Source organism: Mesocricetus auratus, unplaced genomic scaffold, assembly GCF_017639785.1.
Source record: "Mesocricetus auratus isolate SY011 unplaced genomic scaffold, BCM_Maur_2.0 Super-Scaffold_100004, whole genome shotgun sequence".
Lineage (NCBI taxonomy): Eukaryota > Metazoa > Chordata > Mammalia > Rodentia > Cricetidae > Mesocricetus > Mesocricetus auratus.
This window is the reverse complement of record NW_024429189.1, coordinates 28,574,669-28,598,738: the sequence shown is the minus strand read 5'-3', so window position 1 is coordinate 28,598,738 and position 24,070 is coordinate 28,574,669. Positions and strand designations below refer to the sequence as shown.

At 44.2% G+C, this 24,070-nt stretch overlaps 1 protein-coding gene across 8 annotated transcripts in view; it reads right to left on the bottom strand.

Moving 5' to 3' along the window:
* Window positions 1-24,070, bottom strand: part of Tanc1 (tetratricopeptide repeat, ankyrin repeat and coiled-coil containing 1) — a 189,412-nt gene that overhangs the window by 102,383 nt on the left and 62,959 nt on the right. For all 8 annotated transcript variants that reach the window (XM_021226566.2, XM_021226573.2, XM_013112615.3 and 5 more), the window contains one exon: window positions 7,582-7,776. In XM_021226566.2, the coding sequence (XP_021082225.1) occupies window positions 7,582-7,776 (195 nt within the window). The remainder of the gene's footprint in view (window positions 1-7,581; window positions 7,777-24,070) is intronic.

Below are 24,070 nucleotides of genomic sequence, written 5' to 3'. Positions count from 1 at the left end.
CATTTGTAGCTCATGTGTCCGCAGTATACAGGCAGAATGGTACTGGTGACAGATCAATAACTTGCACAAATTTCAGGCATGTTGCATTAATGACCCTGGAATCGTTGCTTCCTTTTCTTCAAAGAATTCCCAGCCAGAAGCTGTTCTAAGAGCCCTCCTAACTCTAACAGTCTTAGAAGGCTCCATAATCTCTGTGAGCCTCTCCAAGCATCAAAGGCAGCAAGCAGTTATAGATGCAACTGGACACCAGCTGAATGTTTTCCTAAACATGAACTTGATCTGATTCAGCTGTGATAATGCCCCTGATATTGTACCCTGGGAAGAAGGGAAATGGAAATATCTAAGAAGCCCGGACAGATGGGAAGTTCAAAAGAGGAGGGTCACGGAGAGACCCTCCACCTCTTTAAAGGCCTCAGCAGGCACAACCAGCCCAGACAGAATGCCTACAAGCACCAACCATTTAGATGTTTTCCAGAAGATGGTCACTTCAAAAACAGCTCTCGGTGAACTCTGAAGGGAGTGTCAAATCAACACTACTTTGTGAAAAGCAACTGTCCAGTCTGCAGCAAGACTCCTCTCAACAATGCAGGCCATTTTGGTGAATAATTCCACTCAGGGAAACTACTACCCTGAGGAAATACCAGATGTAAATGAAATTAATTTGCCAGAAAAAAAGCATCAGGAGTTCTGGAGATGGGTTACACATCAACATAAAGGACTTACTGTTAAACAATATGCATATAGGCAGGGCCTTATGTAGCTGACCTTGAACATCTGACTCTGTTACCTCTACCTCATAAGCACTGAGCTTATGGACATGCATGGCTATTTCTTGGCAAGATGGGAAATGATATACACTACGATACATATGACATCACAGCCAAAGATTCACACCAGGAATTACTAGCAAATACAGAAAACATTTTTGGTTATACTACAAGGTTTGTTTTGTATGCGATTCTTCTGTCTCACCCCTTCCATGCCCTGGAATCACAGGCATGTTCCACCGTACATGGCTACCAGTTCTTTCAATGAAAAACAACACAATCATTTAAGTGGGAACCAGTTTGAAAATCAGTTATTGAATATTGAAACAGCTGACAATAAATATCAAGTTCTTAAAGAAAACTAGAAATACGAAGGAAACTAGAAATGCCTTACAATATGGCATAAAGCAGGGAAAGAGAGCAGGGAAGAATTACATCATGTGGGTCTCAGGTTTACATAGGGTAGGTTTGGGGGAGGCTGGGAAGATGGATCAATCAGCGATGTTGCTAGGCAAGCGTGAGGACATGAGTTTGAGTCCCAGTACCCACATAAAAAAAGCGAGGCACAGCAAATGTGCCTGTAATCCCAATGTTGGGGAGGCTGGCTGAGCCTGCCTTAGATGGATGGGGAAGCCGTGGATACAGTGAGAGAATCTGTTTCAAAACATTAGGGGGGAATATCAGGTGTGGGGGAGCATGTCTTCATTCCCGGCAGTCAGGAGGCAGAGGCAGGTGGATCTCCGACGTTTGAGACCAGTCTGATCTGCACAGAAAGTGCCAGGCCAGCCAGAGTCACATAGTGAGATTCTGTCTCGAAAATAAAATAAAATAGGTGGAAAAGCAATTGGGAAGATTCCCAATGTCAACCTGTGACTTACACACACACACACACACACACACACACACACACACACACACACACACACACACACACAAAGATGCCAGCAGCAGTTCTCTCTCAAGAATGAGATTTCCAAATTAAGAAGCACTCTTGCAGAATAGGGGAGAGAAACCTTGGCAGACATTAACTCACGGTCCAAGAATCAAACAAGGAAGTTGAGTTCCAATTCACAGCTTGCCAGGGCTTTCCCTAACAGACAGCAAGGGGAGTTTGCACAACCACGGTAACAGCTATGCCAAATGTTAAGCCAGAACTGGAAATAGCCAGTGCTCTCCAGTCTCCACACTCTAGCCAAAAGTACAAGGAGGCAACACAGCGCAAGGATCCATTATCGAAGATTTGCAGAACTCTGAGTATTTCAGGTTTTAGACTATGTGAATACAGGGGTCGAGGCATGGGGGGCCTGGGCCCCACATGAAATTGATTCACACTCATCCATCCTACAGGTAGACCCAGAAGAAAACATGTGCAAACATTTTACTGTGCCTGAATTTCGTTCATGACCAATCACATGGGGTTGGGTATGATGTCATGTCCAGGCTCGAAATTGCAGATATTGGGGCATTTCAGATTTTGGAGTTTCAGATTAAGACTGTTCACCCTGCACTGCCCCGTGTCATTCCTTCTGTTCTTTCCATCACAGGGGTTAAAAGGCCGCTTCTCATCCACGCCGAATCACAACAACCCCAAGTGACCCAAGGAAGAGCCTGCAGGTAGGAAATAACATACTAGGAAGAAGCCACAGGAAATGGCGCTTTCTCATCTCTGGAAGATGGAAAACGAAAAAGGATACAGTGGAGATACTGGGGAAGTCCTAGTCCCGTTAGGCTTACAACAACCACAGAAGTATCTTAATGGGTCTCAGTCCTTGTTTGTGATCGTCACAAAACAGATCATCCAGTTAGAACAGTATCAAAAGGTGAAACGATACCCAGAAAATGGAATGTTCTAGCAAGCAGTGGAATAAATCACAAATAAACAAGGTTGCAGAAGGGTAAATACAAATAACTCTGAATATAAAGCGGGGAGTTACACATAAAGCAGTGGTAGAGCACTTGCCTAGCACTAACGGCACCATGAGTTCAGTCCTCAATACTTCCAAAAACAAGTGATTAACTCAGTTATATAAAATTTACACCAACACAAGGTTAATGACATATGTTTGTTGTTTGTTTGTGACAGAGTCTTGCATTGTAGCCTTGGCTGGCCTGGAACTCTTTATGTAGACCAAGCTAGCTTTGAATTTCTGGGCCAGTCTTCTTTGTCTTCCACATGTGACAGTTAACACGAATGAGCCACCCAACCTGGTTTTAATAATATTATCTCTTGTCCGCAGTTCCCAGTATTAACCTACCTAGTATTAACCGAGTGGTAGTTACCTAAGTATTAACCCACATTTTCATGAATGTAAGTTATGTTGTTCAAGGTTCCTAATTACAGACTCAGCAGTTGACTCATGATGGAATAACAGCTCTAGTCCCTGACTGTTTCTTCTTTGTTTTTTAAGGTATGTATCCCAGCAAGGATAAAGCATCGCCCTTTCCAAGGAGACAGTAGTCAACCCGCCACCAAGTTGCTGGCCGGTCACCCTGGGGAATGATGCCAAATCCGAGGCTCAGTGTTGGTCTCTGCTCTTGGCAGAGTTGTCACTCAGCAGCAGCTGTAGCCAGGTCAGCCTTACTGAGTGAAAGTGCATGTTGTCAAGCCCGTGCATGACTTTAACCTCTACCACCATGGCCACTCCGTTCACAGGCCCTTTGGGCAAGGAGAGATGCCCATGGAAAGAGACTGACTGTCCACAGAACAGTCATCCCATCTGCTTGACGACTGAACTCCTCTGCTAAAGTTACCTTTTAATGAGCATTTTTATGGGACACAAATATCCTTGGCCCACTCAAAGAGATCTATCCACATACTCCTTCCTTGTCTTAGTTACTTTTCAACTGCTGTAACAAAACATTGTTGACTAAGTCAACTTACAAAAGAAAATTGTTTAAAGTTTGGGACTGTCAATTACAGAGGGTTAGAACCATAATGTCGGCAAGCATGCCAGGAGACGAGCTCTGGAGAAGTAGCTGCAAGTCCACACACTTATCAACAAATAGGAAGTAGAGAAGCCGTTGATACCTCAAAGCTCACCCTCAGTGACACACCTCCTCCAATAAAGCCACATCTCCTAATCCTTCCAAATACAACAATTCGGGATCAATCAAATATATGAGCGTATGGGGCCATCCTCACTCAAACCACCATATTCCTCCAATGTCTTGCTCACCAATTTTCCAACCATGCTCTTTCTAAGTTCTTCGTCACCCAGCTAATGCATTAGCTACAGTCTATGAATCGGTAAAGAACTGAGCATCTGCCCATTCCTTCTTCCCAAGCAAAATGTACAACCATGTGTACTGACCACCTTGTAGAGTGCAGCTTCCCCGCCATCCGCCTGGGCCCTGCCGCGTTGTCTGAACCCCCAAATAACTCACAGGACGCTACATTAATTATAAGCTGTTGGCCGTTTGCTTGTTTCTTACTGGCTATCTCATAATTGTTAATCTAAGTATTTCTTACCGGAGAAAACGGTCCAGACCGCTTATTCCTATGGCAGCTACACCATGTCTGACTCTGCCTCTCTTTCCCAGAATCCTCCTTGACTCCTAGTCCCACCTATCTTGCTTCCCTACTGGCCAACAGTACTTTATTGACATATACACAGGACTTAGCATCAAGTTATGAAGTGTTTCTATACAAGCAAGTAAAACAGTTTGGAGATTTAGGAGAGCTTCTGAGGGTTTTGTTTGTGGAAAAAAGATCTTGCTATGTGTAGCCAGGCTGGCCACAAACTCTTGACTCCTAGGACGGGTATCTTTTAAAAGCAACTTCATAAACATAACAAATCATAACAAAAGCCAGCAAGGTAACCTGAGTGCTGGGCCTGAATGATGGTCAGGGGAGCACGGGTCACAGGGGAGAAAAGATGGGTACCTGAGGACTGCAGGTACACTGTATTTACTGCATCCTCAGTAGCAATGGCACTAGTTTTAAAACATGGATATTTTTAAAGCCAGTGCATGTTCACTGCCATATGTCAACCTTTAAAAAAAAAAAAGCAGGCAGGTAAGACATTAGCCCTCTGGATACTTTTCCAATAATGTGGTCTAAGTAGAAATGTGTTAGGAGCTATGAAAACGTTATTTCATGTCTGTGAGCCACTGCCATTCTCTGCCTTCCATTCTTCAAGTTAAAATTACTAAGCTAATGGTGCTGAATCAGCGCTGTGAGACACCAATGTGGCGCGTGGGTTTAGGCAGTGCGCAAGAACTGTTCTGCTAGCATGGATCTGTTCAGTTGAACAAAAGCATCTAAAATGGAGGGTATTTCCTTGAACCTATTAAAATGTTGAATATTCAGGAGGACGGCCACATCTTTCTATCCACAAGACCAACCAAAGAACTTAGAGATAAATTTCATTTTTATAACAGAAAAAACTTCAGGATGTTTCTAAAGCTATCTGATATTGGCCCAGGAATATGGGACAAAGTGCTCAGGGTTTCTCTGCCCATATGAAGAGAGTTCTCTTGAAACTCTTCAGTATAGTCATGTTACCAAGGCTTGCCTGCCAATGCTATAGGAAGTCCCAAACAGACACTGACGCTGCCATCAGTAATAAAATTATGTCTGAAATGCAGTATTCCCTAGAGTCTCAGGTGATGCCCAGCCCTGGGGCAAAAGCAAAAGCAAAAGCAATTTGTTGTCTGAGTTCGTCATGTCAAATCTCTGCGCTTGGCATTCCCTTCAACTGAGGTTCCTCAGTAAGAAACAGGCCATGGATTATCCCTGTTCTACATAGGTTCCACTAAGACATTTTGCTTGCCCTAAAGCATCAGTTATGTGAAGTGAACAATATGAAAGAAAAAGCATTATTCTGTGACACTTGTGAAAAGTGTAGGAAGGCACACTTGATTCAGGAATGGGCGTTGGACCACCTGCAGCAGAATTTTTCTGTAAAAAGAGGCTCAGCTCTAAAAGCTGCACAGCCACGTGGGGTTAATACAGCCAAGGTCCAGGGTGAAGGGCCGAGGACGGAAAATTGCAAAGAGGAAACATCAGGAATAAGGAGGGGAATTCTGGCTTAAATGACCTAACAGGGTTCTTGCTGAAGTTAGGCCAGGATGATCAGGTATCGCCTGGGAGTGGATGAAGGCAGAGAGAACAAGAGCCGAGCTGGGGCTGAGACAGGGCTTCCCTGTTCAACTGACACAACAGGTTTCTTGGCCAAACCTGGATTTTAAGGTTCGTGAGTCTGGAATTTGGCAAAGCAAAAAGGCTTTGTTGATAAGCTTGCTAACCTAGAGTGAAACGACATAGCTGAGTTAAAAAAGAGATGCAGTCGAACAGTCATTCCAAACAGGGCAACCTGGCAGGAGAGACCCTGTGGGAAACATGGTTTGAATGAAGAAGACATCTGACAGAGACACAAGCAAAGGCCATTGCAGGAATTCCCCTCAATACTGATACACAGGTCAAATTCCTTGGCACAGGAAATCACTTCATACCAAAAACCGTTCCCAAGTTCCAGCTAATGACTGAACTGTAAACAATGCTGTCCAAAATAAGAAAGTTTTGGAACAATGAAAGATTCTGGATACTCACCAAATTCACACCACCACTTCTAATATAAAATACCTCAGGGTTTTCCCTCTTACAGTTTACCATACAAAAATCTCAAAACATCAACTAATCAACTCACAAATAATGCATAGGCCATTTCAAGTAACACAAATATTTAGGAAACCAGAAACTAATTAATTTCATAGCCCTGAGGGCACAGTCTAGATGAACTCTGAATACATTCCTATGTAAATGAGAAGAATTTTCACTGGCACATGATCAATGGGAACCCAACTTACCCTGCCTTTTGTAAGCAAATAGTCAGCCAATTTAAAAGACTATCAAAGAACTGTGAGGACCCCAGCGGTGAGTACAGGAGGGGTTTTCCTCACATCTGAACCCCAGCCTCTTATGGCCGACTACTACTTGTTTTTTCTTCTCAGTATCAACAAGCGTATGAAGTTGGCAATGAGGAGAGGGGTCAAGATGCCTTATACAAAGTAGCCCCTAAGCCATGTCCCCTGCTCTGTTCCGAGTCTGACTCTTCATCAGAAATTAAACTTCAGAGCTCTTCCAATGATGGATGATGTCAGCAGGCGAACAGATTCAATACACAAGGCTTGGTAGTAATGAGCAGACTGTGGTCCGTGTGGCACCTGCCTGCATCCATAACTTGAGGGGTGTCTTGTGAGAGAGAGTGTTCACCAGGAAGAAACTGACAAAGCCAACGGTGGACATGAGTTCTTATATCAAGATTTTGAATCTATGTAAGTCTATCCTGGGCAGTTTATCATTATATATAGAGGTAAAACTACAAGAAAGGTAGATGAAAATACTTACTACTCCCGCCCTTGGACAGGTCTTGCAGAGGACCTGAGTGCAATCCCAGCACCCACGTCAGGTGACTCACAACCACCTATAACTTCAGGTCTCAGAGATCCAACAACCAACAACTTCTGGTCTGAGGGCACCCGAACTCCCACGTGCACATACACACATACACACCATTAAATCTTTTTTTTAAAGGTTCCTTTCTTCTAAAAGTTACTTGAACACTGGAAAAAATTTCTCCTAAAAGGTGTATTTTAGAAGATGAAGTGTCACTATGTTACCCAAGCTAGCCTGGAACTCCTGGGCTCAAGGAATTCTGTCCCAGCTAGCTCAGTGCTGGGATTACAGGCACACGTGGCCAAACCTGGCTCTCCCAGATTTCTTATAGACACTCACTCATCTTACTTACACTTAATGCAAATATTAAATAACCAGCATAGCTTATGTAGATACTGAGAAATTTTTTTTCTTTACCTGGGGATTTTTTGTTTGATCTTGACTGTGTCAAGTGAGATTGTCGAGGCAACAAGGGTGATGAAGGAAGGGACATGGAAACCCCTCTGGCCAAGCTCACACGGTAGGTATCTTCTGCTGTAGGAAGACCACTCACAGGAGACTCACCACTGTGACCGGAGGACAAGGCGGGCGTCTCTGAACCAAAGTCACCGCCTGGAGTGGAAAGATGACATCTAGGTTACAACACCACCCATGACAAGTTGATAAGGCTTTAATTCCTAAGAGCTACATTCTTAGAATATAATTCCCATATACCAGAATACCTAATTTCTTTAAATTATTTCCTTTATCACTCTTGAAATCCACAGCCTACAAGAACAACTCAAACTTTACCATGGAGCATCAATGAACGCAGCCAGAAGGCCCTTTCTGCTGCACTCGACTGCTACAGAAAGTCATGATCCACACGATGCTCTGATTTCAGCTGCAGTTACAAGTAGGGGGGTCACTGGGCTTTTGTGGGTGTCAGTAGAGCAGCATCCAAAGCCAGGAGCTCTGTGGACTTAGAGCCTGCAGTCTGCTCCTCCGATATGGGGCTGCCAATGTAAGTCCCAGACTGCCTCGACAGTGCTCCCTGGAACCACTTCTCTTTTCTGATCCTGTCTACTCTACCATTCTGAACTGAACCCCAGCCAAGCCCAAACCATTCACTAAGCAGGTTCCCTTAGTATCTTAACCCCCAAATGAACCTGGGAACAAACTGGTACACCGTTATGGAATAAAACTTTCTAGAGAAAGCAAATCCTCCAGAAAAATAGAGGATGCAATTACAGTGTACAAAGTGTATGAGGAATACAGATCCCAGTAAGGACGACGAGCCAAGAAAGAAGAAATGCAGCCAGTCTGCACGTCCTCAGATGATACACTTTGCTCCCATCCTCCCCAGGCTCTGCCACCCCACCCCCAGTCACGTTCCCTCAGTATAGACCAAGAAGCAACTGAGGTCTGCAAAGAAACCCGAGTCATCACCCCATAGATTACAAACCATCTTCAAAGTGCTAAATTATAGACAGTAGAAATCGGAGGAGACATGTAAGCCATCTATAAGCAGAGTCAGTCTGTCTGGCAAATGCTTTCTAACTAGTCCTTGTCATGACTTCCTGCTAAAAAAGAACAAAGCAAACACAACATTTGAAGGAAGGGGGGAATAAAAACCATGAGCACTACAGCCAGGCAGACACTCATTTTTTTCCCAGTTCTTTGTGCATAAGGCCAGAGAGGGATGTGACCGAAACCTATCATTGTCCATGTTGCTCTGCTGTACTTGCTTTCCACACTAGAAGCCACGGGAAAGGCATGTTATCCCTGCCACGGAACAGAGGCACATGTCTCACATCCACGAGCAACCCAATAGCAAAGGAGCTGTCAACGGGGAAAGACATGGAAGGTCTCTTCAGTCTCACCTGGACCAACTACACTTGAAGCATTTCAATAAACTTGGGAAGCAATAATGATTTATCCCATCTGCCCAAATGACTAGCATTTGAAGAAGAGGAAAGGCACACTTACAGGACATTCTACCCCTAGGGGAGGAGGATAAACATGGGTTAGTAGAGGCCCTTTATACTGACCACATAGAGGCCCCTGTCCTGGACCTTCCCACCAATCGTTTATCATGGTTTCATAAACAACAAGTTACATGCATATAAAGTATGCAGCATGGTGTTTACAATGTTACAGTGTTACACACATATGAGAGAAGCAGCCTGGATTCTTGAAGATGCCACCTCTTGAGATCGTTAGCCAGTGCACAAGGCAGCCAAGGCTACAACCAGAACACTACACCTCCCCACAGGGCTGTATGCTTATAGAGGGACGTGTGACAGCAGAAGGACAATTACTTTCTCCATCTCCTAACTGGTTCCATGACCAGTCTCACTATCCTTTGGCTCTATAAGCAGGTACAACACCTACAAGAACACTCCAATGACCTGATTTGCAGGTGTCTAGGCAAGTCACAATAGGGGACAGACAAGAAGCTGAGGTTATACCCCCACAGTGACGAGGACACAGGGACACCAGGCAATGTTGACTCTCCATCTGTTTGAAGAGAGTTACATGGCCCCATGGGTGTCCGTGTATTACCAAGTCACAGCAGTCAATAGCAGTGAGATGGCCCATAAGTCAAAGCAATAGTCTGCCTACCCATGGCCTATGCATGAAAACCCAGACTTCCAATCCCTTATTTTCAAGGGGAACACAAAGAAATGGAGAAAGACATACACCATCACCAGAAACCCTAAAAGTTAAGCTTGTTCCCGAGGAAGGAGTTATTATCTCACACAGAATAAGAGAAATTAGGGACTGGAGGGCAGAAGATTTAAAGCATTTCCTAATCACACATTCTGCCCATAAACTTTTGTTTGTATCGAGCAAAGCAAATGTTTTCATTAACTGCAAGTCTGTGAGAAACAGCTTCTAAAGCATGTCACAGTCACGAGGACCCTCAGCCTTGGGGACAGCTGGGCTCCGGCTCTTTGATTTTATGTAGGCTGCAATGAAAATGGGACTTAGAGATGGGGTTTGGGGGAGGGGACTTCTATTTCAACTTGACTTTGGCATCCCATGACAATATCTGTCCCAACCACGCTGTTCTGTTTGGTTTTTCAGAATCAGTTAAACCTCCAGCTTCCTTTTATTGGGAAGGCACAGAGCAGGGAAAGCAGCTTTACAGATGAGCTGGGGCACAAAGCACTAGGTGGGAGATCCAGCCGCTCAGAAGCTGGACAGCATCCTGGAGCCTACAGCTTTAACTCTACAGCACAGGGCAGCAGGCTGAGGTCGAAGAGAGTCCAGAGCATCCTATGACACGAGAGGCCAAAAGCAGAACTCTGGCAGGGGCACACACACCAATGATAAGGCATGCTCCAAGCAATCACACATCAGAAATCCCGTGCTGTAAGACATTCGTACATTGTGTGAAGTTACATTGCTGTGATCGGTTTAATCAAGAGCTGAACGGCCAATAGCTAGGCATGAGGTACAGAGAGAGGGAGGAGGAGGAGATAATCGAGGTGCAGAGGAGATGCCAATGAGACATGGAAGGAGTTGGGCATACTGAATGAAAGAAAGGTAAAAAGTCACGTGGTAAAATGTAGATTAATAAAAGCTGGTTAATTTACGGCATTAAGATCTAGTGAGACAAGCCTAAGCTAAGGCCAAGCTTTCATAATTAATAAGAAATAGTCATGTCATTATTTGTGGGCTTGCAGTCCCAACAAAAAACGCCTGCTACACCCCTGGTTGGTTCAACATTCCTCAGCAGATGCTTAAAGATGTTTCAGAAGAACTAAAGATGTTTCACTACAACAACCAGCACAACTGGGACATTTCACTGGGCCTTGAGTAGATGCTGTTTTGACTACAGTCTGCTTTATTCCTCACTTCTATTAAGTAATAGGAAGCACATTCCAATCACACTTCCTGTTGCTGCAGCAGAAAGAGGCCAGAGCTGGGCAGGACCAATGCATCCTCTCCAGGGTGTGCAAGCCATGTTAGCAATGACCAGGATTGGCCAGGCTCCCCTCCAACACTGGCAGGTGCTTCCCACGGAACATTTCAACACCACAGAGAATCAATCCCATCACCCCAGCGTGAGTTCATCACAGAGAGCCCCTGATCCAATCACACCTCTCACAGACAGGAAACCGGAACAGCACTAACTGGGATGAACAGAGGGAGCAGCCGAAGCCTTCTCTCAACCAGCCAGCTCAGATTCTAACACTACTTCACTTATCCAAGAATGCTGGGGGAAATGGAGAGCCCCCACAGAAGCACATTCTAAATGAGTTAAATATGTAAGGGGCAATCATACTTTTCCTATAAAGGGCCTAATAGAATCTTAGGCTTTGTAAGTTATATACAGTCTCTGATATTTGTACATGCACACACATACCCCTCTCTTCCTATTTTAAAATCACTGATTTCCTGAATTCTAAAAATAAAAGATCAGGAAGGGCATAGGGACAAATGGTCATTTATAAGGTCTTCTGTGTTTATAATAAATCAAAATTAAAATACACATACAGAAGAAGTATCAGAGTGAAAGCTGTATATGCAAAGATAATAGACTCACCAAAGAGAATAATGACATCCAGGAAAGCATTGCAAATTGGCAGAAATGGCTTTGGATAATGGTTCTTTAACTTTTTTTCTCCTACTCATGAAGGCTTTGGATGAGAACTTATAATGGAAGAAAAACCGTGAATCTGGGAGATACGTGTTTAAAGGTGGCCGTGCAGAATGCTGAAGTCGACACTGTAGATTAGAGTACATGGAGTATAGGATTAGAGATGGCTTTTAAAAATCAGGGCAGGGAAGGCAGGCAGATGAAAGCAAGGCCTATCTGAGAAAGGCAAGACCTGAGAAAGACAGGGGTGAGCCCAGACATTCAGGTAAATAGGTCTATAGAGGCAGGAAATAAGATTTCCATTTGCCGTGCATTAAAGTGGCTGGGGAAGGCGGGGGCTGGAAGCTTCAAATAGAAAGAGAAAGATGTTCTGTTTATCCAGCTCCAGAAAATGGGATTGGGGTGATAGATTTAACTAGGGCATTAAATGTATTACAGCATCTTTTGTGATTCCCACTGCCTCAGAGCGCACTGTTTTTTAAACATATTTTCCATCATAAGGTTTTATAACCATATAACTCACACATTTACAGAAACCCAGCAAGCGGGGAAAAATTTTCCTCTGCAAGATCCAGCGTCATTTTTGAGCCTTGCAGAAGACTCTCTCTGCAACGGGAAGCACATTAAAGCATCTTGTGTCTTATGTGTGACCTCCTGGTACCTGGGCAGAGCTAGTGATAATTCAGCATACATTTTCAAAAAGAAAGGATAAAGGAATCCATGTCAACAATTTTCCAAAACATATCCACACAATCATGACTAATCTGAAAACAGTACCACAGTACCACAAAATACATAAGAAAGAAAGAAACCTGCTAACCCCTGGGGGTCCAAAAAGTAGCAGCTAATGAGACAAGCGGATCCTTTTGTCTTCAGACATTGCACAGATGCCTTCTAAATGGAGGCCAGCAAACGTCCTCATACTGCATGCTATAGAACCACACGCACAAATGCACCTTATCCTGAAACACACAGCGAAACAGACATAGAATCGCCTGCCTAACTGTCCAAGTTTTCCCTTTAAAATATGTCACCGTACAAGAGCTACTATGCTTTAAAAAGACATGATCTTGGAGAAACCTCCTATCTCCCACCCTGCAGAAGCATAATACAAAGGAAAGGCTTTCAGGGGCGCAGGCAGGTGCCCAGAGGGCGCTGTTTCCGGGGCGCAGGCAGGTGCCCAGATGATGCTGTTTCCTTCTGTCATCTTCACAACCTCCCTACCAAGCAGCCACTACCCCGTGTTCCCTTCTCAGACGAGGAAACCGAAGAGCAGAAAAGACTAAGTAACATGTCTGAGGACACCAGCAGGTGTCAAAAGTGAGTTTGGGCTCAGGCAATCAAATGTGGAATCCATCTCCCCAGTGCCATTCACTTTCAGAAGGCTGCCAAGGTATGCTTTCAATATTACGTCACTCTGTGTACTTAATAGGGGAAACCAAAAATAGTTTATGTAGGTCTACACGCAGTCCTAGGCCACCACGAAGAAGCCTGCTCCCGCCTCTATTTCCCAGCTCTGTGCTGGCTGCTTAATTAGTTCCAAGCACTCCGGAACATTCCGCTGGGGAGGTGCCCAAGCCTCCTGATCATTAATTTTCCTTCAGTCACACCTTATGCTGCTGTCACACAAAACCAGTGCATCTGAGGCATAGGTGTTTAGTCACCAAGCACCCGAAATAGTTTCCCTTTCCTTTCCTTTCCCGGTACTATATGTTCATTAACTCTTGCAGGATACGGGCCTGCGGCTTCTGCGCCAAGAGAAGGGCAGGTCTAGCCCCACCTCCACCCCAGAGGAAGAATAAAGATGTGGGTTTTCCGCAACCCACAGCAGCCTGGAAAGGTCTGTGGGATACATGCAAAATTCCTTGTTCTCGGTTTCCTCAGCAGTGCATAGATGTTTACTGACCTTGCGGACCTCACTACCGATTGGGTTCTGAAACTTTCAAGGCTGTGAGTCCACGCATCAATCTGATCAGAGTGTGGCCTCGACTCCTCCCTCTATTTGTTTGGGGAGGAGGTCTAGAGCTGTCCAGGAAGCTATTTCAACTACTGCGGCTCAAGTCACGGGCTCTGAAACACTCCCAGAGAGGGTAATACAATGCAGTGTGTAGCAGGGACTTCTGCCACTGGAACAAGAAGCTGGTCAGGATCTAAGATGATTGTGTTGGGAAGCCAGAAGTCAAGGCCAACAAGGGAAACCAAAGTGGGGGAGGGGAAAAGGGAAGGAAGAAACTTTAAGAAATGATCATGTACAAAAAGCTTTCCTATATTTAAAAATGTATGTTTCGTGGGGGGTGTATGCATCTATATTTGTATAAGTTATATAATATGTATATACAGCTCTGTGTGTGTGATATGCATGCACACACAACTACTGTTTGTGAATGGAGGGTCTCTAGAAGGACACATGGATTCTGTAGCCGTGCCTACATCTGGAAACAGGAAGTAAACGGCGGAAAGCTTGGGCAGAGGTTAATCCTTGTATACGGCTGACCTCTCTGTGTGCACGGCTGAGGCAAACATTTACATTTACACTCCCGAGGATAGAGCCATGTGTATATCTGAAGGTCCTTGGGTTAAACTGGCCACCTGCTACGATCTAACTTGGCAAGTGAACGCAGCGAAGTTCCATTCCACAGGGTATGTGCTCAAGGACACCTGCGTGGTGATTGTCACCCAGAGCTGACCTCGACTGCCTAAAAGGGAAAGAGAGGAGCAGAAAGCCATCATCTATTGTCACCTTCAGTTGATGGAGTGGGTTGAAACGGGATGCAGGGGGTAAAACGGCACCAGCAAGTAGTTATACAAAGCCTCCTGAGAACCCCAGTAATCTGTAAACTAAGGGACAAAAAGTCACCTGTGTAAAAACGGTGTCCTCAATAAGAGAAGGCTAGGAAGGACAGACAGGAGAGCCCAGGCAATCTAGAAGACAATGGAGCACACTTTGCTGTTGCAACACAGCGGGCTAACCAGGATCTAGCCACTGCTGCTGCTGCTGCTGTTCCAGCCTAAGCTTCCCAGGACAAAGGCTTCAAGAACCTTGATTAAATAGGTTCCCCTTACACAACAGACCTCCCCTAAAATCACCGGTGGGAAGGAGCTGCCGAAGTTTACAGTTTATCGATGAAAGGAGAGCGAACACCTTGAAGACTGGGAGAAAGAAAACCGAGACCAACACAGGGGCAGCTGGGCACCCTGGTGGAATAGGAGATGGCTGGCCCACACCTTTCCCAAAGCTTGCTTTCCAATCACAGACTAAGATCGACCAACACTTCATGCTAATCACTGATAGAGAGCAGAGGCTCAGGACGTCTCCCCAGGGCATAGAGGGAAGAGACAAAAAAAGAGTTTAATGATGTAAAAAGATTACAAATTTGGAAAACAAAAGCTGTTTCTCAGAAGAAACCTAGGCAGGGTCTTTAAAACCAAACCCTGCTCTAACAGGAGGAATGCAGACAAAAGGGCCCACCAGGCCCCATGCTGCTTCCCTGGGGGGGGCAGCCCTCCCATCATCTGGTAAAAACTAGGTGGTCCTGAAAACTTAGACTGTCATGAACCAAAGTATGTGTTTTTGAATGCGCATGGAACAGAGGATGCCGCAAAGAACTAGAACCCAACCATGCTTGGTCCCTGAGCTGTCCTAGAGCACTGTAAAACAAGGTACCACAAAAGGATACAACCAAAAGTTAATGTCTCACATTTCCAGACCTAGCAGTTCACAATCAAGATGTGGGGTGGGGTCATGTGCTCTCCAGAGTCAGGCTAGTGCATGCCTATTTCTTTGTTTCTGGTTAGCCCCATCTCTGATGTTTCTTGGCTTGAAGACTCATTCCAACCTGTCTTCATCAGTTCACAGTGCTCTCTCTGTGTTAGTCTGCTTGAGACAGGGTCTGGTCCCTCAGTTCAGGCTGGCCTAGAACTCACTATGTAGCTCAGGCTTGCCTCCACCTCCCAAGTCTTGAGATTACAGGTATGAACATCACACTCAACCCCGGGCATCTGGAATTAGGATCAACCTACCTTATCCTATCATGACTTTTACATTGATCACATCTGCAAACACTGTATTTCCAAACTAGGTCATTTCCACAGGCACCGGATTAAAAGGTTGGGGCTTCAGTATATCTTTGCAGGAAACTCAATTCCATTCACAACACTTTGCCCTCTCCATCCTCAAAAGTCAGAAGCCAAAACAATAGCTATATATAGAGAGAGAGGGACTAGGAAGATCAAGTCCCACAAAGCTGAAGCAAGTTTTCAATTGTAAGCCACAGGTCAATCAAATCATCTGAGATGGTCACAGACTCAAAACACACAGTATATTCATTACTTTGGAAACAAAAAGAAAACATTACTCAAGAGAACCATCTAAATTAACTACAGCAGTGGAGACACCATGATTTTTTTAAAAATGTGTACTATATAACACCTTCCAGTACTTTTACTCAATTGTCCCTTTCCACCTCCTTCTCTTTCAGGAAATGTGGTTTTGAACCACATACTTTACCCCATAATGAAAAAGGAACCTCTTACCTTATCTGGGTGGCCTCTTAAAAACAATAACTGTCCTGCCCGAACTTGCATTTTACATGATCAGGACAATGGGCAGAGGATGCCTTCTTTGCCCCCACCGACAGATCTGAACAAGCAGAGCTGGTTTTGGTGCCAATGAACAAGTTACAAGAAAGAAGCAGCAGCAGCTTGCCATACGATCGGCCTTTTTTTAAACCATGTGAAGTAAGCGTCTAAGCCAGTATATGTAACATGTTATATGCTGTGTGACAATAGCGAAGCATGACACACAACCAAAGCCTTGGAATGGGCACAGAAAGCCATCGGTGGGTTTCCTCTTCTTTGGATGTTTTCAGTTTGGCATGTATTCTGCCAATGTTTAGGAGATGGATATTTTATAAAATATACTTGACTATCTAGCACACAGAAAACTGTACCCATCTCTTTTTATTTCCTGGGGTTGCCCAGTAAAGCTATCCCCGCTGGATACTTACCAAGAAGCCTACTTTCCCTGTATCTAGAAGCGTCTAATCATAACCACTATGGACGTCAATCCACAGGTTTAGACTTAAGCTAACACACCCAACCCAGTATCGAGGTCTTACTGACGTAAGGTGGTCTTACTATTCTACAATGATGTTCTAAACTGGCTTGTCTGGCTGTCTTTCTTTCCCATGTGGACACAGGGTCTCCCCATGAAGTCTAGGATGGCCTCAACCCCCTCCTCAACTAGGATTAACATGTATTAACTACAGCCTAGCTATCTTACTCCAATTTCTCTGTCTTCAACTACCAAACTCAACCAATTTTTCCTTAATGCTAAACGTCCCTAGACATAACCCAAATTCATGCTCTTAATTCATAGTAATATTTAAAAACAACCTTCACTTTTCCCGCCAAATCTTTTTGTGGTAGACATGAGAAATACAGGGAACATGGTGTCACATACATCACAAATATGTCATTAGCGCTCTGAAACCAAGCAACAAGATAGCCAGGAACCGCCAGTGCCCACAGCATATCCATCCTTAAGGCATTCACCCATCTCGTTTACATGCTTTAGCGCCATGACTACAGCCCAAGCTCACTGACTCCTGCAATTCACAAGTGGGCATCACAGTAACACACCAGGATTTGCAGCTACGTCTCAATTATAAATGTTATGTCTATTGAGTATATCTGGACTACTAATAAAGATGATTGCATTTGCTGGCTGCATGAGTGTAGGTGCAGGTTTGGCAGTCAGAGGACAACTTGCAAGTATCGGTTCCCTCCTGTTATGTGTTCTCTGGGAATGGAACTCAGGCCATCATGCTTGGCAGCAAGTACGTTTCCCACTAAGCCATCTTGCCAGCCCCTAATAAGGATGACTAACCTAGTAGTCACTAAGTCCTTACTCAAAGTGCCAGACACCTCATTAAATACTTTACATACATTAATTTATTCATCATAGTCTATTTAAAAGAGATGGATGCTTTAACACCTTGCTTGCTCCAGATAAGGACACGCAGAGTTGCCCACAACTTAGAGCCCAGGCTGCCTGACTCCATCACAACTTTATCACAGGAGCATACTGGTTTGCTGGCCCAAGTAGCAGATGCCCTAACCGAAGTACAAACCGAGAATGGAGAACTAACTGCTCGCTGCCTAAGGAATTCTATCACCCACAGATCATTTAGCAAGTCGTGCTTCTCTGAATGATAATCGTCAGGAACATTCTGTCACATTGGACATGATGACATTTTGGGGGTGGAAAAATAAGTGGAGGGAAAAAGGCTTCTGGAACAATACCATAACCTGTACACCACCCCCTCGCTCACTACCCGGTCCCAAACTCTGCCAGTCCCGTCGGCAAAGCTGCGTGCCAGCAGCCCTTGCTACGAGAGAAGAGCAAGAATAAAGGGAGCTGCTATCTCTCCTATTTCAGTTACAAGGAAATTTCCCTACAAGGAAATGGGATCTATAAACACTGTGTGTTGGGGGCGGGACGGGGGCAGCTCAAAGTTTCAAAGCAGCATGTGAAGTTCTCAAAAACAGCCTTTAAAAGTTCAAGTGGGAGACCTGAGTTTTGGCCACAGAACCCACATTAACAAAAATGAAAAATGCTATGTGGGTGCCAGGTGGTGGTGGCAGAGGCGCACGCCTTTAATCCCAGCACTCGGGAGGCAGAGGCAGGCGGATCTCTGTGAGTTCGAGGCCATCCTGGTCTACAAAGCGAGTTCCAGAACAAGTTCCAAAACTTCACAGAGAAACCCTGTCTTGAAAAAACAAAAACAAACAAACAAAGAGCTGTGTGGGCATGGTGGTCTACTTGCAATCCCAGCCAGCACTGAAAAGGCAGAAGCAGGATCCCTGAGCTCGCTGCCTGACCTACCTAGTGAGCACCAAGTCAGCGAGAGAATCCAAGGTGTGAGGTACCCACAAAGTAACACCCCAGGTTGACCTCTGGCCTCAGCACAAACGTGCACACATATACACACCTCCAACTTGAAACTGCACAACACAAGCAACTCCATTCATATTCCAGGAAGACCATATAAATGTACTACATGTGTGGAGCTATTTAACCAGGTAGTTTTTAGGCCAATAGTGAGGTATGGACTAGAGGAGGGAATGAGATAGCTCTGCATTTACTAGTTTTTGGATTTTTGTTTTGTTTTGTTTTTTGAGACAGGGTTTCTTTGTGTATTCCTGGCTGCCCTAGAACTCACAGAGATCCACCTGCCTCTGCATCCTGAGCGCTGGGATTAAAGGCTTGCGCTGCCACCGCCACCAGGCTTCATTTACTGTTTTGTTTTTTGTTTGGTTGGTTGGTTTTGGTTTTTCGAGACAAGGTTTCTCTGTAGCTTTGGAGGCTGTCCTGAAACTCATTCTGTAGACCAGGCTGACCTCGAACTCACAGAGATCTGCCTGTCTCTGTCTCCCTGAGTGCTGGGATTAAAGGTGTGTGTCCAGCTCATTTACTGTTTTTATCTTTTGTATTCTATATACCATGTCTGTTCTGCATCTCTGTAGCTCTCTCTCTCTCTCTCTCTCTCCCTCCCTCCCTCCCTCCCTCCCTCCCTCCCTCCCTCCCTCCCTCTCTCTCTCTCTCTCTCTCTCTCTCTCTCTCTCTCTCTCTCTCTCTCTCTCTCTCTCGTGTCTCACTCATACACACAAAATAACATTGCTCAGTTTTCAAAACAGCTGCTTCAATGACACGTCTGGTAAAAATATCCTAGCAACAATGTCAATATTGTCTCACTGCAGCTAACCATATTAACATTCCACTCTAACCATGCTTTCTAAAACTTAAAATGGGTTGCAAGTTATTTGCTTCATTCATTCTTCGAGTATGTCTCTGGAAAGAGAGTCCCTTAACATCATGCAAACTGAACAGCAAAGCTATATTCGCTAGCCATTTCTTCCTGTGTATCTAACTTGGAAGTATAAGCATACGAGGGAGCAAGTGTTGACAGGCAATCAGCATAAAACAAGTATCAAATGAAATACACTGACAAATAACTTCGATCAAATCATGTGCCTTGCTGTTTTGTAATAGAATCCTTTAACTTTTGTACTTGTGTACCTGTATTTAAAGTCCATCTTTTTAAGATTACCAAGAACACAGTTTGCTACATAATGGGGGAACACACTTTTCCTAAGTTTTCAAAGCTACATACACATATGTTGCATAACTAGTTAGGGTGCCCTTGCAAGCGACACAGAAAGAAATGGCAGCCCACCAGCAGCTCTAACCATTCAACAACCCTCACAAAGGTACAAATGTGTGGCACCCACTCAGTCCTTGCCAGGGTGACACCAAGTAGGGCTGGTGGGGGAGAACTGGCTGGATTTAGGACTCAACTGCCCGTCAGTTACGTTAGAGCCCCTTCCTGTACAGATGAAGTGACAGTGAATCTCGCACCTGGCACTTCTGATGCACACACATCTTTGCTGACACGGGATCTTCTTGTTTCGAATCCTTGCACCACGCCCCAGTATCCCTACCCTCTTCCATCTCGTGGCGAACACATGTCTTCCCAGAGTGTTTTTACAGCAATTGTCCCTGCAGCATTCTGCTAAGGGCAAGCCTATTGAGCAGCTCTTTCCTCCATCTGCACCAGATGGAGTGAGCAGGGTCGGGTTGCTCACACAGACAAGTGAGCTAATGAAACAACTTGTCCAAGATGCCACTAGTTACCAAAGTCTAAGGGAAAGTGGAAAAGAGAGAGCAAAGAAGCCAGAACAGAATAGCGCTTACCATCAGTTACAAGAGCAAACGGCTTACTGTGGCCCAGACATTGTTATACAGACTTTAACTCATTTACTCTTAAAGAACCAACAATCTAGAGAGAGTGTTTGACCCTTGGTATTGACAGGGGATTGGTTCCAATATCCCCACTGGATACTAAAATCTTTTTGGAAAAATGACACAGTATTTTCATAAAACCTACATATATCCTCTTCTATACTTGATTAAATCACTTCCAGATGCTGGACAATACCTAATACAATGGATGTGTTGTGTAAATTGGGGGTCATGCTGTATTATTTAGGGAGTACAAGGCAGAAGTCTCATCAGACTTGAACATTCAACAGGTCATCTCTGAACTATTATTCTCCCCCATTTCACAGAAGCAAAACTGGAAAGACAGTGGGGTTCAGCAGCTTAATCTGGGAACTGAACCCAAGCACGCAGGTCACTCTTTAAGGGACAGAGAAACTATCCTGCCTCTGCAACTTAAGAACTCTGTCATCTTTACATAGTTCAGAGTGGTTTCCTTGGTTTTCTTCCTGTGGATCTAGGAATTGAACCCAGGACCTTGAGGATGCTAAGCAAGCACTCTACCAGTTGTCTCTCCCACCCCCATGCCTGCCCCCGCCCCGACTTACTCTCCAATACATTAGGTAAACAGGAGCCCTCAGCACATTGTTACTGCGGGTAACTGGGAGTCAGTGAGGAGCACAGCGAGCTGCAGACTCGATTACTAAGGAAGTTAGACCTGCCTTTGTACCCCCTCCCAAGGTCCCATAGGCTCAGGTAGCTGAGTCTGCTGAGTTGTCTTTTCCTCATTGGTGTGTCTGGTCAGGTGTCTCTTCATCAGCAGCCTCTGAGCATAGAGGCAGGCTTGGCTCAGAGAGAAAGTGCCTGTCTTCTATGATCACACAAGCTGGCCTGGGCACCTGAGGCTTGGGAAGGCTGGCCACCAATTTCCCCTACACATCGTATAAGAGTATGCAGTGAAGAATAACTTTTTCATAAGAACCATCGAGACTTCTCTAAAGAATTTGCTTCCTGGTCAACTGTGATTCCATTCCTGGTTTCTTTAATATCTTAAGGAAAAGAAATCTCCCTCCCCTCCCCCAGCATCTGCTTCTCAAAACCCATGATACAAATTTAAATATCTGCAGGAGTATACTCAGGATACGCATTTCTCCAAGGTCAAAGGTGCCTTTTAATGTCACCCGATGTTGAAATTTGAAAACAAAATTCATTGCGTTTGACTCTCATAATTGCTATCTGACACAAATTATCTTTATCTCATAGGCAGAATGGATAAAGGTTCAAAGAAATATAGTAACCTGTTCTAAGAAAACTATTAGGTGCCTTCAAACTTGAAACTGAGAGGCCACTTCAGGGGACTTTTGTTTGTTTGTTTGCTTTTCCGGTTTTGTGTTCCCAGCCAGAGTGTCTGTCACTCAGCAGCCCAGACTGGCCTCCTGCTTGCAATCTTCCTACTTCAGCCTCCTGAGTGTGCCTGGCTGAAGGCATCACAAAGTGTGCTTAACTCACTTCAACACAAGGCTTCCCTGCATCAGAAGGTACTTGCTCTCATGTTGGGAGAGCCCAGCCAGCCATGTAACAGTTGAATGCATGAAAAGGAAGGACCTCATCTTCTGCACCGTGGCGCCATGGACGCGGGCCCGAGAGGTCTAATCACATGGGCACCACACACTCGAGCACAATACAGGGAAATAAAGCCAATCGCCTCAAAAAGTGAATTAACACTGAACTTAGAATAGGTACAGAATCCTTCACTTAATCCTACCAACTCTAAAGGGTGACTTAGATAAATCTTTTTAGGCTTTGTAATTCAAAATTAAACATAAGACATGTTTGTCTTGCTTAAGACTTTAGTTGGTGAGCTTTCGATGATTAAACACCCATTAGAATATTAAAACAGCAACTAAACCTAGAGGCAAACGAACAGGACAAAGAAAGGAATGTTATTATTGACAAAACGTCATACAGCATACACAGTGTCAAACATCAGCTTAAGTGCTTTTAAAATATTGACTGATTGAATCCTCATAACCAAGCAGTGAGCACAGAGCACTTAAGTCATCTGTCCAGGTTCATGGAGATGGTAAGCCACACAGCCACATTACCGTCCCAGGCAGGATAGTCTCAGCGAACATACGAGAAGGTGCTAAATTCATACCTTTAAAAAAAATCATAATTGAAAAGTAAGATGCAATTTTCCTGATACTACCAAAGATGAAATTGTTTAATTACAATATTGATAAGTATTTGGACAAACATATTTTCTAGTAATTTGTTGGTAGAACTATAAATTTAATGTTGTCTTTTTTGAAGGGTGTTTCAGAAAAATATGAATTAAAAATATACTTTTTTTAAAAAAACTCTTTTCACCAAAACACACACAAATACGTACATAGGGATCTTCATTTCAGAATTAATTTGTAATCGTGACCAGAAAGACAATAAAACTTTCATTTTAAGACAGGGTCTTGTTTTGTCACCCAGGATGACCAGGAAATCATCATGTAGGCTAGCCCAGGCTCTAAACTCACATTGCTATACACAGTAAATACATAAACTTTTAAAGGGAGGGTTCCGGGGCTGCAGAGATGGCTCAAAGATTAAGGGCACTAGATGCTCTTCCACAAAAAGATTCTAAGTTTAATTCCCAGCACCCACATGGTGGCTCACAACCATCTATAATGACATATGGTGGCCTCCTCTGGTGTTCAGACATACATGCAGGCAAAATACTGTATACATAATAAATAAATAAATAAATTTTAAAAAGAAAAGGGGAATACTGGAGAGACAGCTCAGCAGTTTAGAGCGCTGGCTGATCTTCCAGAGGTCCTGAGTTCAATTCCCAGCAACCACATAGTGACTCACAACCATCAGTAATGAGATCTGGTGTCCTCTTCTGGCCTGCAGGTCACATGCAGACAGAACACTGTGTACATAATAAATAAATAAATCTTTAAGCTCACATTGCTTTCAAGTGCTGGGATCTCAGGCACATGCTATCAGGCCAGGCTTCATCTTCACTATCAACTATGGAAATGAATCATAATATATCCGCCAGACACGGTAGCACATGCCTTTAAATCCCAGCACTCTGGAGGCTGAGACTGGAGGAACCGTGAAGTCTACAAGCTCAGGATCATTCTGGGCACCAAAGCAAATATCCTATCTCTTAAAACAAAAACAAACAAAATGTAAAAGGGAGAAAAGGAAATACCACGCATACAAACCAGAGTCATGAGATCAGGCCCTCACCAAGGCCAACAAAACACAGCGAGCCAGGAAACACAAGGTTGCTGAAAAGGTAATGTACTTGAGCAGGAACTACACAGAGGTAATCAAATGTGAAAGAATGCTAGCTTAAATTAGCAATACTCTTTGCCTACAAAATTTGCACTATTAAAATGCACAACATGCTTAAGACTAAGAAGAGTCCAGCAAAGAGCATGTTCACACATGCCACTTAACATACATGACAACCAGTATGGGATTTCTGGAAAATAACTTGCAAAGGGCACCAAGAGCTCAAAACAAATATG